Genomic DNA, 17,775 nt, shown 5'->3' with positions numbered 1-17,775 from the left:
GCCGGCCGCGGGCACCGGGCGGCCCCGCCGGGCACCGGCAGCGCCTGGCGTCCCTCATGGCCCTGGAAGCGGCCGAGGGCGCCGCTGGGCGCGCAGGCTTTAAATGCATCGAGGCGGAAGTTAATTGCAATTACAACGCCTAAATTGTACGGTTTTAAACGCTGTACTGGCAGGGGGTTGGAGTAAGGCACGGAGGTTTGCAGAGCAGCGTGTACGGGGTCGTAGGGAAATGCAGGCGTGAAGGAAAAATACAGATGCACCAACACACACAAAGCCTGGGCTCCCATTTGTGTTCCAAGCAGGGCCCCACTCTAAGTAGGTTTAACCCAACCGACCCTAAAATAGCCCCGTCTCGTTCCTCCGTCACTGGCCCTTTCCCCCGCCTCACAGCAGAAGTGAAAAGAAACAGCATCGTTTCTATTTCCTCGCGTCTGGTCACGGGGAAACGTCACCGAGTCTTGTTTCTCCTTGACTAGAGGGAAGGATCCCAGAGGGGCAGGTGTTATTGTGAAAGTGAGACGAGGAAATTCCCCGCTGGACAACTCCCAGCAGGGACCAGGGCTGCTTCATGCACCTGCGTGCATGATCTGGACCTGCGCAAGCTCCTCGGTAAGCGCTGTGCAGATTCCCTGCTCAGATTAGGCCACATTTCCCCAGGCAGTCAAGATGCTGGAGATGGAAACCTCTGAAGCAGCTGAACTCAGCTGGCCTAGAAGAATGCAAATGAAAGGAACCTGTGCTCCTACACGTCTCCTTATTTTAATACCTACTCAACAATTCCACATCGCTGAGCTCGTGACGAGTCAGAGGACTTTTGAGACTACCGAGTGTCTTAATGTAACAGAATCAGGCTTTACAGTTCAGCGCCCTGGGCTTGCTGAAGTGACACGACGAGAAAACGATCCGTGAAGCTACTGGTTCTGCGTCTCTGGTCGGGCTGTATGGGATCAGCAAACGCAGCATGCCGGGATGATGACTGGCACAATGCAGGCGGCTTCCTCGGTCGTTTACTCAGCTCCGGCTTATTGGGGTTACGTTAAAGACTCATAGCTGTTGATTCAGTTTTGTAGGCTTATGTGAATAAATGGCTTGGGCTAAAGCTTCAGGTTGTCACCACAGAAGGTTGGGTGTGATAAATGCCTCATAAATGGCTGTGCGAGGCCCCTGATTCGATCCTTCTGCATGGCCGTAAGGCACCAGCTCTCTGTGGCTGCTGGTTCTGGGCGTTACATCAGTTCCCCGTGCCTCGGTCTTCGGAAGCGTGCTTCGGCTTGGCTGGGAGCCGGTGTCACAGTACTAACGCACTGCCTGCAAACGGATGGACGAGCCCTAGCAAAAGACGCCTGCAACTCGCTCGCAGGCTGCGGGCGGCCGCCGCTCGGCTCCACCAGGCCCACGCCACCCCGAGCAGAGCCGTGCCCGCTCCAGCACCGCCCCGGGGCCGGGGGCCGGGCCGGGCCGGGCCGGGGCCGCCCCCTTCTCCCCGCTCCTCGGCCGCTTCCGGGCGGCGGCCGCGTCACATCCGCGCGGCGGAGATGCCGGTAAGGCCGCGGGGGGGCCGGGGGCTCCGCCAGGACCGGGGGGGAGACGCGGGACGGGGCGGCCGGGCGGGGGAGGGGGGGGCGGCCCCGCTCCTTCCCGCAGGCCCCGGCCGCCCCCCGCAGGGCCGGCCCCGGGGCTCGGCGCCGCCATGCCGGGAGCCGCCCGCTGCCTGCTCCGGCCCGGCCCGGGGCCAGGCTGCCGGCACGGCCCGCAGGGGGGCTCCAGGGCCCCGTCCCGCCGTTATCTTGGGAACGTGTTCGGTACGTTTGTGATAAGGGGTGGGGCGGCGTAGCCGGGTCTCCTCCCGTCGCCAGCCTCCCGGTGCTGGTAGGTGAGGCTAGGTACACTTTACCTCCCAGCCCAAATAGCAAACAGCCGGCTGTTGGTGAAATAACTCCAAAGGGAAGTCGCCCCAAAAGTTATCTGCCTCTCTGTGTCCGCCAAGGAACTTCTCACCGTCAGAAGCTGGGCGTCTTGGCAGGGAAAGCAGAGGTTCCCCCCTGGCAGGTTCAGTGTATACGGTTACCTTTCAGCAGCCATTTGGATAATCCCACTGGGGACGCAGCCTCCCTCCCTCTTCTGTGCTCTATGATTTTCAGTCGATTCCATAAGTTTCCAGGTAAACATTTCGTTTTTTTCAATGAAAAGTACATGTTGCAAAGAAAACGTGGAAAATAGCCTCCGAAAATGAGCTTTGCAGCATTAGAATGTTATTTTGCTGATTCAGTAACAACAGAAATGCAGGAACTCGAATGAGTTTTCCCAATACTTCAAGGTACATTCTGCAGTTATGTGCAACACCTACTGACTTTCTTTTTCTTTTGGTTCTTACCTCTACATTCCCTCTTTTTTTGTTGTTTTAGGTTAAATTGAATATTTGCAGAACACAGCTTCATGCAGGAAGACCACCATACAGTTGTACGTTTAGGAAAATATGAGAATAAGCAGGGAGCATTCTCTCTGAATTAAAAAAAAAACACAAACTATCTGTGCCTTGCTGAGGACAGCTGCAGGAATCGGACACTTGAATCAATGTTATCGGATGAGTTAGAATCCAAACCAGAGGTGAGCAATTATCAAGTGGGTTTGGTTCCCAGAGAAGTTTATGGGCAACAGTTAAGAAAAAGTTTAGTGAGACTACTCAGTTTGCTGCTTAGATAGTAATTCTGTGTTGTTTTTATTCAGTGACATTTTCTAACTCTTACATTTTTATTTGAATGGTAAAAGATTAAAGATTATTGCAGGCTTTCCTCCTTCCTCTCAATTTCAGCCAATACTGTTGCCTGTTCTCAGGTTACATTTTTTTTTCAGTATTATAATGTTCTTTCTGTTACAAGAATAAAGTAAATTACTGTACTGACTATTTCTTTCCCTCAAACCAAATTGACTTTACTCAGTTTTGGGGAGTCTGGATTATTTTGTTTACGTCAGCCAGTTCTGTTTTTTGAAGTCCTCACGTTTCCACTAAGGAGTTGGCAAGAAGCAGTAGAGGGTTGCACCCAGGGGATCCTGGTTGCTCAGTGTGAGGCTGCTGTCCCCCAGGTTCAGCCAGCACCATGCCTGAGCAGGAATGGCAATAACAGATGTATGTGTACATGAATGCGCACAGTGCACGCACAGCTGGCCACAAAGAAATACATACACAACTAAAGTACCTTTAATAGGTAAATACTAACAGCATAAACAACACAGGCGGCCATGGTCTTTCTTGTAGGTTAATCAGGCTTAAAGTTTGTTAGCAGAACATATCTGTACCCTCAGTCAACTTGTACACACACTCACAGTCACAGATGTCTTCAGCCTCTGCCAGGCCTGAAGTTCTTCTGGTAACTGTGCCAGACCCGCAGCTTTTTAGCCAGTTTCTGGCTGGGATCTTGTGTCTTTCCAGACTGTGGTTTCCTCCTATTCACATGTTAGTTGACTGAAAGTTCACTAGCAGAACACTCACTTGCAGGGAAAATATCAGGAAGAGTGTTTAGTAAGTAGATAGGAGGAAATTCAGCAGGCTAACATAGAATTGGATTCTCTTCCCCTTGCCCACAGTTCTTCCTCCACGCACCTACCTTGATTCCTCCTTTGATCCTCCCTCTGAACATTGCGTAATAACTTGTTTTACACATCTTGCTGTCCCTGTTGTATCCTATCCATTTGGTCTCTCCTATGAGACCTGTTCAGATAACCTAGTAGGATGTTTTCTTACAAGTTACATTTCACTTGAGCCATGAGTGGCCCATTGATCAGTATCTGACTTCTAGTCTTTGTTACTCTTATCTGTAATTTGCTAGATACAAGTCTGCAGTTTGTTACATTCAACACAAAGGTGTCTTAAATTTATTGCTTCTCCCATTCCTTTCCTTTGTCTTTTAGGCTGAATAGCCATTAACCAGCTATCTTTATACTCCCCCATTTAAAAGTGCAGAGGACTGTATCACTCTCTCTCCTTGCTTTTATACTTCTCAGCTTTGCCTGTTCAGAAGGCTATGGTCCTGGAGCAGATGCCTTAGTACTGCTTTGAAATAAGCTTTGGGGGAAGTTCGCAGGTGGAAATAGAATTGGTTTTGTCAAGTCTTCTTTCATTCTTCAGTCCACATGCAAAGTAGCATGTATCTTAAACTGGTATTTTAAAGGAAACGATGATTATATCATTATATTATGTATGCTGGTAACTCATCACAGCCTAAGTAATGTAGTAAGGCATTTCCTTAACAAAGTCCTTCCAATCACACCATTCAGAAAGCATAGCTGCAAGTTCACAGTAGCACTGCATAGTCTCAGCTTGGTGGGCCACAAGGAGGTTTTTTCCCTTCGCCTCGTGGTTGAATTCACGGAAACTGTTGTCGAATTTTCTAAATGATAAGGTGGGGGAACTTTATGACCTTAGTCTATGAGGGGGTGGATTCCCTTAGATTATTTCTGACAAACAGGGGACAGGACAGTTGGAACGCTTGTTCCCCTGTTCCTCAAATATGAGCAGGCCTGTCTTTCCCCAGCTTAAGGTATTTGTTTATTAGGTGTGTTTACATAATAGCCCTATTTTCCCATAGCAGAGTTGCATTTTTCTTCCCAGCAAACGCAAATAAGTCATTTCCCAGTAGGAACTGACAGGATGCATGAAGACTACAGTGGTTACAGAGGCTGTTCTTTCTATAGATGTTGTCTTCTGATCTGTGTTCCTCAATCTTCATCAAGGCTTGATCAATACTATAAACTGAGATTCATTTTTATTGTGGATTACCAAGTGCTGTACACACCCTCTTCCTTGTTCTGATCGTGAAAGTTGATTACTAACTTTGCCATTTTCCATTCATTTGAGGTGAAACTGGTGAAATGAAATGATACCCCATCTATATCTTTCCCAAATAGCAGTTCCAGCATCTCTGAAAGTCTGTCATGATTTTATATTATCTGGTGAACCATGGCACCATAATTCTCACAGCCACAGATACATCTTTCATATAGTCTACTATGTGAAAAAGGTATTCACTAAGATTCAATTGTATTTACACACAGGTAGGATCTAGATGAATATTAACCAAGGCACTACAAATGGATTTCATAAGCTTCTTTGGTACTCTTTTTATCCCTAAAGAAGTCACTAACATACGAGCAAATGTTTAATGCTTGCATAGAGGTGGATCTTCCTTTGATGAGCAATCACAGAGCTGCTTGAAGAGAGTTTATATGGGCAAATGTATCTGCCTTTTCTTCTGGATTCCCAGCCCCCAAAGCTGCATTGCCTGCATTCCTCAGAGAACTGATAAGATCTGCATTTTGCATGTTTTAAGCCTTCAGGGCGATTCATTACAATTGCAAATATTTCCAGGCACCTCCACCGCACTGGTCAACTGCGGAACTGCAGGGTGCTTTCTGCTGCCTGGGTAGCATTAGCATAATTAATCAAGTGAACTACAGCTCTGGTCTATAAACTGAAATCTGGACTATAAACTGAAATGGCTATTGAAAGGGGGGTGGAGGGAGGTATTTTAGCATCTTCTGTCCCCCTCAGCACCTCACAAGGAGAGATTTTTGTGAAGCAATTCCCCAGATGTTATATGGGAGCAAGGTATCCTTGTTTCTAGCCATTAGCTTCCTGCCATCCACCCCCTTTTCTGCTACCGCCCCTTTTCCCTCCCCCCCCCGTAAATGTTATTTTGACCTTTTTTATTTCGTAGTGGTTCACTGGCTAAATTTAGAGCAGAAGCAGTTTCAATTAAAAACATGGTCCCTGCTGTTCTGGGAGTGTAGCCTGGCCCTGTGTGGGAGGACAGATCTGGACCTTAGCATTAGGCCAGCCTTCCTTCCCTTTCCCTTCCAGCCACCCCCACCACAAACAAAGCAGCTGTCTGCCACTTCTTAGCATATGAATCATCTGATGAAGGGAGTCTGTTACAGAACATCTGTCCCAGACGACTATATTTTTGTTTCTCTAATGCTTTTTTTTTTTAAAGGGCTCCCTAAGAGGGATTCCCAGTTCTTTAAACAGATTTTTTCCCCCTCTCTCAGGTCAGGGACATTATCCTGGTAACGTAAGCATTCTGCAATGCTTGTGGTGATAGACCTTGAGATCATTCTTTTTGGTGAACAGGATGACAATTAAGTGACAAGAGCCAATAAATATTTTACATTTAGTACATATACTGTCTGCGTTAAAGGTATTTCAGGGTTAAGTGGTGTTTCAGCAGAAGGAAAGGAGAATATATTCAAGAAGGTGTTATGGCAGAGACAAAAATTCTTCCTAGGAAGATGTAGCTGAACTTTGTTCATCCTGTACTGAGAGAATCTATGAGCCTTGGAGGGACAGCTCACATCTGGCCCATAAGTTTGAATCTCTGCACTGGGGGTGTCCTTTTGCAATTAATATCAAAATTCGCATTGAATTCTAAGGGACTTTTTTTTGTGCAGATCTCAGCCATAGAGTAAAGCCACTTTACACCTCCTACTATTTCTTTTGTGGTTCGGTAATATTCTCTACATTCAGTTTCCCCTACTATCCCAGTTCAGGTACCCCAAGACTTTCTGTGGGTTTGGTTACAAACTAATGCTTTGGGCATATTTGCAGAAGAATCAGTCCCCTCCTTTCATAGGTATTCGATATCCACCATCTCAGGAATGCCTAAAGCCCATCTGGATCCTGTCAGTGATGCCAGATACTATACGGATAGAAAGTCTGCTGAACTTGTTGCGTCCAGGAGATTCCTCCCCTGTTGGTCCCTTCAGATTAGAGACCCCTAGACTGTTCCAAGGTCCGGTCAGAAGCAAGGCTGAACCTGCTCCCATGCATGCACACAGACAGGTACAGCTATAAACAGTAATATAGGCGGAAGGACAGTACCTTTACAGACATCCACAAACATGAACAGCGTTCACGTGGAACAGGAAGATCACAAACGGCCTAATCCTCTTCCTGTTCATCAGGTAACCAGGCTTGAAATTTGCAAGCATATCATGTCCTCCTTCAGCTGACATTCATACTCACGTTCGTGGATCTGTCCAGTCTGTCAGACCTTGAGTCCTTCCAGTATCCATATCCAGCCATTTTATTTTATTTTTTAATCCAGCCTCTGGTCAGGATGTTGAGTTTCCAGATTGTGATTTCCTCCAGTTCACAGGCTAGTCTGACTTGAAGTTTATTGGACAAACTCACTTGGAAACTATTTAGGAGTAAGCAGTGTTTGAGAAGATGGGATGGGCTACAGTCATGAGGCACAGCAGCGTCCTGACCTGTATGTAGCCTGTTAACATGAGGTCAGCCCCTTTTATCCCCATCCCTTCCTGTTCCCCATGGTTGTTCCTCCCCTATCCACCTTCATCCCTCCCTTGCCCCGCCTTTGAACCTTCCCCTAAATATCTCAGTTTTTCCACATTCCCACATCCCCTGCTTAAGGCATCCTAATAATAACTTTTACCCAGTCTCACAATTCCTCTCCTATCCCATAAGCAGCTTGCTGTTTGCTATGAGACCTGTGCTGGTACCCTTAGTAATGTTGTTTTCCTACCTGTTACAAAGTTTCTGGTTGAGTTTCTTCAAGGTCACACAAGTCGTTCACACTCAAGCCCATCCATCAGCGTCCCATGTGTTCTTTCTTTGTTACTCTCTTATCTGCAGAGTGTTAAAGGATGTGCATCGGCATATTTAATTACCTTCCTGTTCCTTATTTGTCCTTTTTGCTGAATAGCCAATTACCAAATATCCTTACAGTTTCCTGTTTACTTTCATCTGTAAACACAAATTAAAAGACAGTTAAGAAAGCTGCACATAATGTTTGCAATGATCTTCCCCCCCTCCCATATTTCAATAGTTGTAATTATCACAAAGGTTTTTAGTGATTTTGGGGAGGAAGGTTTCTGAAAGTAGCTAGCTGTTTAAATGCAAATGTCACTTTTTTATTTTCCCTTAATTATTTGATGTCGAATTGGGAAGGGTATACTTAATGATTGGTTTGTTTTAGTTTGTGAGCTTTGTTGTTTGTTTTTTTTTTAAATTGGGTATTTTAATAACGAGGCTGGTTCATGTGCTTTTATTTTCTTCTGCTTCTTTTGCCCCCTGTAATTCTCCATACTAGCTTGTTATTACTTTAGGATGAAATTAAAAGGATCCCTTTTCTTTTGGGCATCTGTTTTGTGGCTGCTGCCTTTTGCTTTTCCTTAGTGGCTTAATGTTGATGTATTGGAGCAGAGGCTTTAAAGCAAAGCTTTTCTAGTGTAGGAGGAAGAGTTTTATCTAAGACCATCTGTATAAAAATAGAAAAGTCCATAAAATGTGTATTTCATGGTAGAGTACATAGCTGTTGGGATCAAGGATAGCTTTTAAATTAAAGACAGCCCCATAATTTAGAACCATTTTGCTGCTCATAGGTTTTAGTCTAGCTTCTTCTTGTTGCCTTACTTTGCTACTCTTATCTCCCTTCTCTTTCTCTTTCCCTCCACAACGCATTTTGTCTTAAACTGGAATGCAGGCTTTTCAGGGGTAGATTCTCACCACTTACATACTTTTTGACAACACAAGAGTAGCTCCCTCTTCTGACTGGGGCTTGTGGATAATTTTATAGTATATCTAATGGGAGAAAAAAAACCACAATCTTTCAAAGTGCAGTCTGGCTCATGACCTAGTTCCATGTGGCTTACCGCCATCTGGATGACCTCCAGGTTTACTATTTACCTTTGCAGTTGACACTGAAGACAGGCTGCTGCTAAGGGAGGTGAGCCGGGAGCAGGGGCTGGCTGAGCCCCTTACTGACCAGGGCACTCTCCTGAGCACCTGAACACAACAGGCAGAGGTGGGTGCCGGTAGCAGGGCCCATCGACCGGCCCAGGTATGGCAAAGTGGTGAACCTGGCCCAGCAGCCATCCAGGGAGCCTGCTCAGGAGCAGCTGAAGATGGGGCTGAAGTGACTGCTGTAGGATCGGTGTGGGATCCATCTAGGAGAAGAAGCCAGAGACACAGTTGGAGACACGTAAACCTACAGCAGGAAACAACTAGCACCCTAGGCTGGGCTTAAATGGGCCCATGGGCAGAGGGTGGGGGGGTGCTCCAGGTGAGACCACTCAGGGCAATTAAGGCCCTGGCAGCAGTATTTCTTAGAGGTAAAACTGAGGAATCCTCAGTATTTCCAGTGTTTTTATGTGAGGAAATAAACATAAAGAAATCAGAGCCTAAAGGAGCATGTTTTCTTTGTAGTTTCTTTGATAGAATGCACTTGATCCTGGTGTAGGAAAGGCTCAGAAAGCTGGTATTTAGCGTAGAAATAATTTGGAATTGGGTGCCAGTTTTTCTGAAAGTTAAATGCTAAGACAATCACAACATACTTGTACAAAATAACGATCAAATGACTGGCAACTCTTTTTTTTTTTGTAAGCAAGTGGCATTGTGATTAAGTGAACAGAGCATGTTTTTTTTAAATTTGCTTTCTTTTGACACTGATGAACCATCTCACTGCACAGACAATTCCATCTGTGCTCTGCATGAATACCTGTTAAGATGTGCAACGATGAGGGTAGTAGCTTTTGAATACTTAATTTTGTACAGTTTCCGTCTAAATGCCAAAGGTAAAGGAAGCCCAGTGCATATGGCTGTATAGTGCAGGATCTTTGCACTGAGGAGTTTCCTAGAGATAAGGAATAGTGACTTCAGGGTTATGTTTTTGGTTTATTTATTTATTTATGTATTTATTTTAATCCATGTTTTTCTAAATATTTGAGGATGTGAGTATAGGACTAAATCCGTTTGCCAGAACCTACAGCCAGATAGATTCTATATATGTTTTTAGGGGCACTTTCTCTGAAATGTAGGGTATATGTCTAGTCTGTTACAGCTAACTCATTTCAGTCTTTCTGGTCCCCAGAAGTTTAATTCCATACAGGGGAGGGATTTGAGATAATATTTGTCAGAAAAGGTTGTGGACTCACAGAAAAAAATCAGTTTGGTCCATTGAAGAAGTTGGGATGTGCTACCTCCTAACACTCAGCAGTACATCCTGTGTTAAATCAGACTGTTTTCCTATGGACTGCTGTGGCACTGCTAGTGGAAAAGAGAGTCTCATCCTGTGTCTGAGCTGTGGAGGGGAAGAGGAGTCCAGCATTATATCCAGGAGTGTGACAAAAGCTTCAGTTTTGAGACGTTGTCAAGGGGAGAGAATGATTAAACAAGGCGCATGCTTTGCTGCTCTGAACTTGATTAAATATGGGAATACTTTCAGGAGTGAGGAAGGGCATTTCTCTGACTTCTAGCTCCATTTTGAATTTCACGTTCATTTTTTATAACTCCAGATTTTCATAAGTTACCCGGAATTAATTTTCGCTTTGGCAGAGCCGGTGATGTTAAGAATAGCAGAATCTGCTGGACTGAATGACCTGCGGGGCCCATTAGGATGAGAGCTGCTCCCTATTTCTGGTCTTAGATGCAGCCAGTAATGAGCTTTAGCACAGTTTTCAATAGGTACACACACACGTGTGCGTGCTGTACAGCAGTGACTGGCGACAACCAGATTACCACAGATAGGATGCTGGCACCTTCCCACATAAACACAGACGGCAGAAGTAGCCTGATCCTGTTTCTAAGGATTGCTGCTCAGGGAAAACCTTTCATGGATTGCTCCACTATCTGGCCCCACACCTCTCATCCTACTTGCCAATTAGCCTGGCTTGGCATTCGCTATTATATCACACACATACGCACTGGAGAGTGTGATCCCATAGGAGACAGTCGTGAACAGTTTCATGAGAAGACAGGAGAGACCGTGATGGTTAGGCACAGGGCTTGGCCAGACCAGTGAATTGCCTGGCTTCCTGCTTGCATATAATGGCCTTCTTTTATCCCCCTTTCTCCATATTCCTGTGTTTGTTCTGCCCTGATCCACCTTGATCCCCTCCTTTTCCTGCCTTTGGCCTTTTGCTTAAACAATGCATAAGAAGTCCCCAAATTTCTTGTCAGGAAGTGCAACCCAGAGTAAGTCCTATACCCTTTATGTAACAGCCCCCTTTACTTTGTATAGTATTCTGGAGTTTCTTCTGGTGAATCCCCTTAGTGGTTGGGTTTCACACTAAGGACAATGGCTTTAATTGTTCACCTTTGATGGTTTTAGCTGTAACTGATTTGAACAGATGATACTGTCTGCCCCCACCCTCCTCTTGTCATCCCAGCCTTGTTCCTCTGATGATTATCTGCCAGTTTTGAATAGTCATTAGCTAGATATCTTTGTGACTTTTCTCTTGCTTGCTTTTTATTTAAAAGGCCAACTTTCTTTGCTAAGTGTTTAAAGCCAGTACTTTTTAAAAAATACCTATATCAAAGGCTGAGCATGGAAAATATTTGCTTGGAAGGTGAGAGTGCAGTCAAGTATCGAGTGATAAAAGATGAATTAAAAAGGAACATATGAGATAGCCTAAATAGCCTTCCGTATAGTCTGCAATGATCTAGAAATTGTTGTTAAAGAAATGAGACTTTATATTTCACAAATGACAAATACAAGTGATACATTCTTTGTCATTAATGTAAGCTGAAAAGCTTCCCTTTACTTTGATGGTAATAGTTGTCTTTTGCATCTCCTACAAGAGAGGAGTAGAGGCTACTCCTACAAGGAGGGAATAATGAAGTAGGTTTAGTACCTTCTTAATGATGTATGCTACTGTTCACCTAATCTTCTATCTCTCTTTCCAGCTGCTGGTTCAGTTTGTTCAGAATACTTCTATTCCACTGGGGCAAGGGCTGGTGGAATCAGAGCCAAAAGACATCACCTGCCTGTCTCTCCTTCCTGTTACTGAGACCTCAGAATGCAACAGACTCATGTTGCCAGGTAAAGTCTATGCAGGAGATCTTTGTGAAGATGCTGTTTATAAAGGTGGTTTTATTGCTGCACTGTGGTATGTCATCCCTGCCTCTCGCTGATAACGCATTCCAGCGATGGAGCACCAAATTCAGAAGGATGACTGAAATTTTTCTAATTGAACAGTGAAGTCTGATTAGTTAGAAATTTCCTTCTTCACACAAAATCTAAAGTGTTTTGTTTTTTTTTTCTAGTAAAATAATTCATAGGTATCTTTTCGTCATAGTATTTTTATACTTTTTATTTTCTTTGGTTTAACTTTCTTCAGTAGATGATGAAAGAGATCTCACTTCTCCAAGTCACACTAATTCTTCCAAAGATGTTTCTTCATCTGCTGTCTTGAGGAGCCTGCAGGTAAATGTGGGTCCTGATGGAGAGGAAACAAGGGCACAGAATGTACAGAAACCATCTGAACTTCTGTCATCATCAGAGACTTCCAGTTTATTGCAAGACCTCCAGCCCAGTGACAGCACTTCATTTATTCTTCTCAACCTAACAAGAGCAGGTAATTCTCCTTCTGTTTGTCACCTGGCTGGATATGTCTCAGACAACAGAATGCAGGAGATACAAGTACATCTCTGTCCCTGCTGCTTATGAAGGGGAAAGATCACGAAATTTGCTGGGCATTATTGGATATTTCAGCAGCATTTAATCATCAACAGCTTCCTCCAATGCAGAGGTCAGTGAAGACTTTTTCAGTGGAGCTATTACATCTGTGCCATGAATGCTAGCCTTTGGGAAGCAAAAGAACTTTCCCTCTTCCCACTATTACGTTATAATTCTGTTTCATGAGCTTGTCTTTTTTTCTAGGGCTGGGCTCTCCAGCAGAGCACTTGGTGTTTGTTCAAGATGAAGCAGAAGATTCTGGGAATGACTTTCTCTCTCATGATAGCACAGACAGCAGTACACCGTGGTTCCTACGAGTGCAAGAATTGGCCCATGACAGTTTAATTGCTGCCACTCGGGCACAGCTCGCTAAGAATGCCAAAGCAAGCAATAGTGGTAGGATATCTCCTGATTCTGTCTCAAAAGTTGAGTGTTCCATAGGAGACCTCTAGTTTCATCTTGTTTCTTCCTGTCTCTTTCACTCTCTCTTGCTCTTAAGCTATTCTGATGTGTCCTGAAACTGTCAGTGACAGAGTTATACAGAACAATCATGTAATTTTTCTGTAACATACATAGACTCCTCAGTTTTTCTCAGGGAACGAGCTTCAGTGGAGCCAGCAGAGTTCCACTGCAGTCCCCTTGTTCTCTGGTACATGTAAAGAGTATCTTCCTTCTGACTGCAGTTGTTTGTATTTCAACTTTCATTTTCACTTTCAAGTGTATTTTTAATGCGTACTGTAACTCAAGGTTTCTTCTTAGCTCCACTTGGTTTCAAGATCAGCTTTCTGAAGAATATGTAATTGGACTTAGTCACATACTTTGTGACAATTATTTCAATAAAGAATTGCAAACAAATGCAGTATCTCTTTTACCTAACGTGTTCTTAAAAGCAGTTATCCTGGTTGCTACTTGGACAGTTGCTATTGACATAGAGATTATTTTTACAGTTTCTGAAGCATTGGCTTTCTATTCTTCTTGTGATAAGCCTCGTCTGGTAGTGGCTGGTCTTGTATGGATAGCTTGCTGGCAATAGTTTATGGGCCTGGTAAGGTTTGCAAATCTCTGATTCCTGTTGTGGGCTGGATAGCTGTGTGTAGGACATAGTAAACAATCAGTAACCAGGCACATATCTACTTTATAGTCCTGTATCACATATGATGCTGCTTTTATCTATTAAATTTGACACATCTTGGTAATATGGAACTTTTTCAGATTTTAGTGGGCTTTTTCTTCCAGGTGAAAATGTTCATCTTTGCTCAGGAGATGGGCAACCGAAAGACTCTAGCCCCATTCCTCATTTATCTCGTGTGGAAAGGAAGCTGAAGTGCACAGTTGAAGGCTGCGATCGGACATTTGTGTGGCCAGCTCACTTCAAATATCATCTGAAAACACACCGGTGAGCAGAATAAAGATATATGTTGTTCTGACTTTGATAAAAACATGCTCTATTTGGGATAGCATTATTTTTTGACATCAGCACGCTGTGAAAACCTGGTATTACTCTTAGAAATACTAGGCCCTTTGCTTGCCTTAGGTTGGTTATGTTGAAACATTTTGGCCAGATTTAGATTATTTTCTCAGGCTCTTGTTAGTGTTGGATTTAGAATATTTGTATTTTAACAGGTGCTCAGTAAAGACAATTAACAGTCACTATGTGCGTACATTACTTTTATGGTACAGTGAACATTAGAACATGTGGGATGCCATCATATTTTATATATCCATGAACAGAGCTGCTTGTTCTAAAAAAAAACCTGACCATCATCTTTTCTGGCTGAGAAATGATCTGTCAGTAAGGTAGATGAGAAGCTTGAAAACTGGGAAGGACTCCAACAGATATGTGTCTATCATCGTGTCCTGAGGCAGGGCCAGCAGTAATTGCATGTGTTATATGTACGCATACAATTATTTTTGAACCTCTAGTGACTGAAAATCTATGACCTTTGTGTATAATCTGTTGCACTGCTTTCCTACATCTTTCCAGGTCAATGTACATCTTTTCTAGGCAAGGTAATATGATGCAAAGGTATTACCTGAATTACTTCTTCTGGTGGACAACCCAAACTCTGGCTATGTGGTAGTTCCTTAGGACTAATATAGGTCACTCACTTTGGTTGAGTTCCTTCATTTTCAGAAATAATTCATTTTGGATTAAATGTTTCTGCTTGTTATTTCATCAAAGATAAAAGAAGTTGAGTGTTTGTGAAAAATATACTGAAGTAGGTGGTTATGAAACAGCTATTTTGTTGCTTTGCAGGAATGATCGCTCCTTCACCTGCCCAGCAGAAGGCTGTGGAAAAAGTTTTTATGTCTTGCAGAGGCTGAAGGTGCACATGAGAACTCACAATGGTGAAAAACCCTTTGTGTGCACGGAGCTGGGCTGTGGGAAACAATTCACAACAGCTGGAAATCTGAAGAACCACCTGCGAATTCACACTGGTGTGTTTTAGACTTCACCTATTTGTGGTCTGCAGTGGTGGGGTCTTTACTGAAGATTAAACCACTCCCTTCTCCGTCCTCAAGCTCTTGAGAATCATATACTTGTATATCTCTGGCCTTCATTAATGTTCCTTTTTTATTAATTCACATTGATCTGTGGGACAGATTAATCAACAGCTTACCCCTTTTACTACCCTGTATAATTTCATACAGGAACTACTGTATGATGGTGTTGTGCTCCTCTCAGACCCATGCTCTGAAGATCTCTCTTCCCCCTTTGAGTTGTTTGATTGTGGGTGGGGGAAATCTCTCTCTGTTTTGGGAGAGAGTAGACCATTCCTAATGGAATAGCCAGTGAACACCACTGCTGTAATTGTTTTTATAAAGAAGCTGTTTTAATTTCCTGAGAAGCACAATAACTTAGATGTTTCTTCAATGTGAAGTCCTGGTAGGCAGTTGTAGCTGTACTGACATCTGGCTGAATCTGACTACCTTATCTTATCTATGCTGCTTGTAGAATGGCAACATTTGGGAAATTTAGGGAGTAAGGAGTACAGTGGAATCAGTATTAAAAACGTGGCAGCAAAGTCTAATAGAAAAAGGCAATAGTTAGAAGATAGCATTTTGGCATGCAAACTGTTGTGTTTGTGCTAATGCTAATCCGGGATGTTACCATATATTGGAGCCTGTGTACTCTTAACTCGTACTCAGCTTTTTATATTAAATAAAACAAGAACCTTAATTTCATAGTGCTGTATTTTGTATATGGTTTGTTTATGCTGTCTCCTGTGCAAAATTTGATTCTGCCATGTCAGTATTTTTAGAGGTTGGTGTACCAGCCGAAGTCTTGACAGCTGCATAGAGTGCGTTAGGTGCTTTTATCCCAGGAAGGTGTTTGAGAGAGCTGCAAAAGTTCCTGCTGAAATGATCGGAAATTTTAGTCTAAGTTAGCAAAGCTGATAGTGAATATCCTGCGGGTTTTGCTTGTTTGTTTTTTAAGCCTTGGGGTTAACACACCACTGAAATAAATGGCTCAGTTCAAGCCTCTCAGGACATTGTTAGAGATTCCCTGATGGCCTATGCAGGTTGCATTAGAGCTGGTTAACATTTCAAAATAACCTTGACAACTGTGAGAGCGTAAGGCATCTCTAGTAAAATGAAAAATTATGTGGGCTGCCAACAGCTGTGTATGCTTTCTGCTTTAAACACTACCGTATGCTAGGGACTTTGTAGATACACATGGAAAAAAGTTGCTATTTTAAAGCATTCACAGTCTAACTAGAACACATGGTTTGGGGGCAGATGTTGGGATGTAGTAAAAAGTGATATATGCCAATAATAAAATTTTGAATGTGTAGTAACAGTAACCATAGTTTGTACAGCTTTCTTTTGCACTTAAAGCTCCCAGCCAAAGCACAGATGAAGTAAATAGGCCCGGCTGACACAGGCACAATCATCCATGGTAGAGTGTTCCGCAACCAACAGAGCAGTAGCTTCTGGAATAATAAATAATAACTTTCTAACCTGCAATTTGTTCATGTGCAATTAAGAGTTATGTCAGACCAAAGTTGTTAAAAAATGCAGATGTAAATAGATCTAGGGTTTCTTATAGGTGGAACTGTGTGCTGTTATTTTTGTCAGTGGTAGCTTTCCTTCCTTCTTTCAAAGTTTTAAGTACTTCTAACAAGCCAGAATGTACAAGTAGTGTTTGGAAATCTGCCGTGTGTTTCAGTTCTGTAACACCAATCGATCTGTTGAATGCTACCGCAGATTTAAAGCTGAGAATGAACTATAGGGAAGAGGACTTTTAAAGACAAAATCAGAGTGGAAACACCTTTAAAAACAAGCTTGCTCTGAAATCAGAGCTATGTATATGTTAGACAATAGAAATAGCTCAAGTAGCTTGCTTAATCTGCTATGGACTTCTTACTCTGATACAGCAGTGTAGAAAAAGGCTTGAAATCATACTGTTAAACATGGTATATTGAATTCTTTAGTGGGATGTTGCAAGCAACAGTTAGCTCTAGTTTCATTTAAGGCTTTATTAAAAAGGAGTTTAGGACATATTAAGTATATTACATTGCATTAGTGTAGTCATATTCCAATTTATCATCATGCAGAAAAATGCAAAAATAGCTCTGGAGATATAAACAAGTAACAAATTTCAGCCTATGAGAACAAATTGTGCCTTGAATTGCTGTTTCTTCACAGGTAAATATAATTGACTGACACATCTCTCACAGATTTTTGCCAAGGTCAGCCTGATCTGAAATAAAGTATAGAATTTGATACGAAGATTCAGTTAATAATACATACAGTTAATGGGATTTTTGGCACTGAGAGGCAGAATGGGAACAGGATCCTAGGAGTTATTGAAGCAGAAAGATGGCTGTTAAGAACTGCATATAGATGATATATTCCAGGCACTTTTGTATTACTCTTTTGGTATTTATGCACTTGGAAAATCTATTTAGAAACAGAGGATCTTTTCTTGCCGTTCAGGTAATGATGATCTAACAATCAAAGAATTTAAGTGTTTCCTCTTGAAAGCTGATGAAGCGAATGCTTTAAAAGACTCAGGAAGCATATATATCGTTTCTGTTGAACTTTGTTGCATGTAAGGCCAAAAGGGAGAATGGAGTAGAGTTCTTCAGGCTGTTCTCAGGGGCTTGGACAATCAGATCAAATTGTGATCCCAAAATATAAGAACTTACTTTTCCTTTGTAGGCGAAAAACCCTTTCTGTGTGAGGCACAAGGATGTGGTCGCTCCTTTGCTGAGTACTCCAGCCTTCGGAAACATTTGGTTGTCCACTCAGGTAAGAGTTTTCATCTGACATTCTGTGACCTATCTGAGAAAAGATCTTT

At 43.1% G+C, this 17,775-nt stretch overlaps 2 protein-coding genes and 1 long non-coding RNA gene across 6 annotated transcripts in view; 1 reads left to right on the top strand and 2 right to left on the bottom strand.

Annotated features, from left to right (window-relative positions):
- Positions 1–400: 400 nt before the first annotated feature.
- The window catches only part of ZNF410 (zinc finger protein 410), a 19,750-nt gene continuing 2,375 nt past the window's right edge, over positions 401–17,775 (top strand). Inside the window, exons 1-9 of one of the 4 annotated variants that reach the window (XM_040559119.1) lie at positions 1,499–1,541; positions 1,988–2,161; positions 2,406–2,607; positions 11,699–11,834; positions 12,133–12,369; positions 12,675–12,866; positions 13,707–13,866; positions 14,728–14,909; positions 17,637–17,726. In XM_040559119.1, coding sequence (XP_040415053.1) covers positions 2,575–2,607; positions 11,699–11,834; positions 12,133–12,369; positions 12,675–12,866; positions 13,707–13,866; positions 14,728–14,909; positions 17,637–17,726 — 1,030 coding nt within the window. In that variant the 5' untranslated portion in view covers positions 1,499–1,541; positions 1,988–2,161; positions 2,406–2,574. Of the gene's footprint in view, positions 1,542–1,987; positions 2,162–2,405; positions 2,608–11,698; positions 11,835–12,132; positions 12,370–12,674; positions 12,867–13,706; positions 13,867–14,727; positions 14,910–17,636; positions 17,727–17,775 lie in introns of all 4 variants that reach the window. The other 3 variants (XM_040559121.1, XM_040559118.1, XM_040559120.1) reach the window with 3 other exon arrangements.
- LOC121071116 lies at positions 2,852–10,482 on the bottom strand. Its single transcript, XR_005820391.1, has 2 exons — positions 8,702–10,482; positions 2,852–7,759 (listed from the first exon to the last, which is right to left on the bottom strand). It is a non-coding gene; the product is annotated as an uncharacterized LOC121071116 (long non-coding RNA).
- Positions 17,642–17,775, bottom strand: part of FAM161B (FAM161 centrosomal protein B) — a 13,064-nt gene continuing 12,930 nt past the window's right edge. Inside the window, exon 9 of the transcript XR_005820388.1 lies at positions 17,642–17,759. The gene's annotated coding sequence lies outside the window, so the exon portion shown is untranslated. The remainder of the gene's footprint in view (positions 17,760–17,775) is intronic.

The sequence above is a fragment of the Cygnus olor genome, chromosome 5, assembly GCF_009769625.2.
Source record: "Cygnus olor isolate bCygOlo1 chromosome 5, bCygOlo1.pri.v2, whole genome shotgun sequence".
Classification (NCBI taxonomy): Eukaryota; Metazoa; Chordata; class Aves; order Anseriformes; family Anatidae; genus Cygnus; species Cygnus olor.
This window is presented reverse-complemented; position numbering and strand designations above follow the sequence as displayed.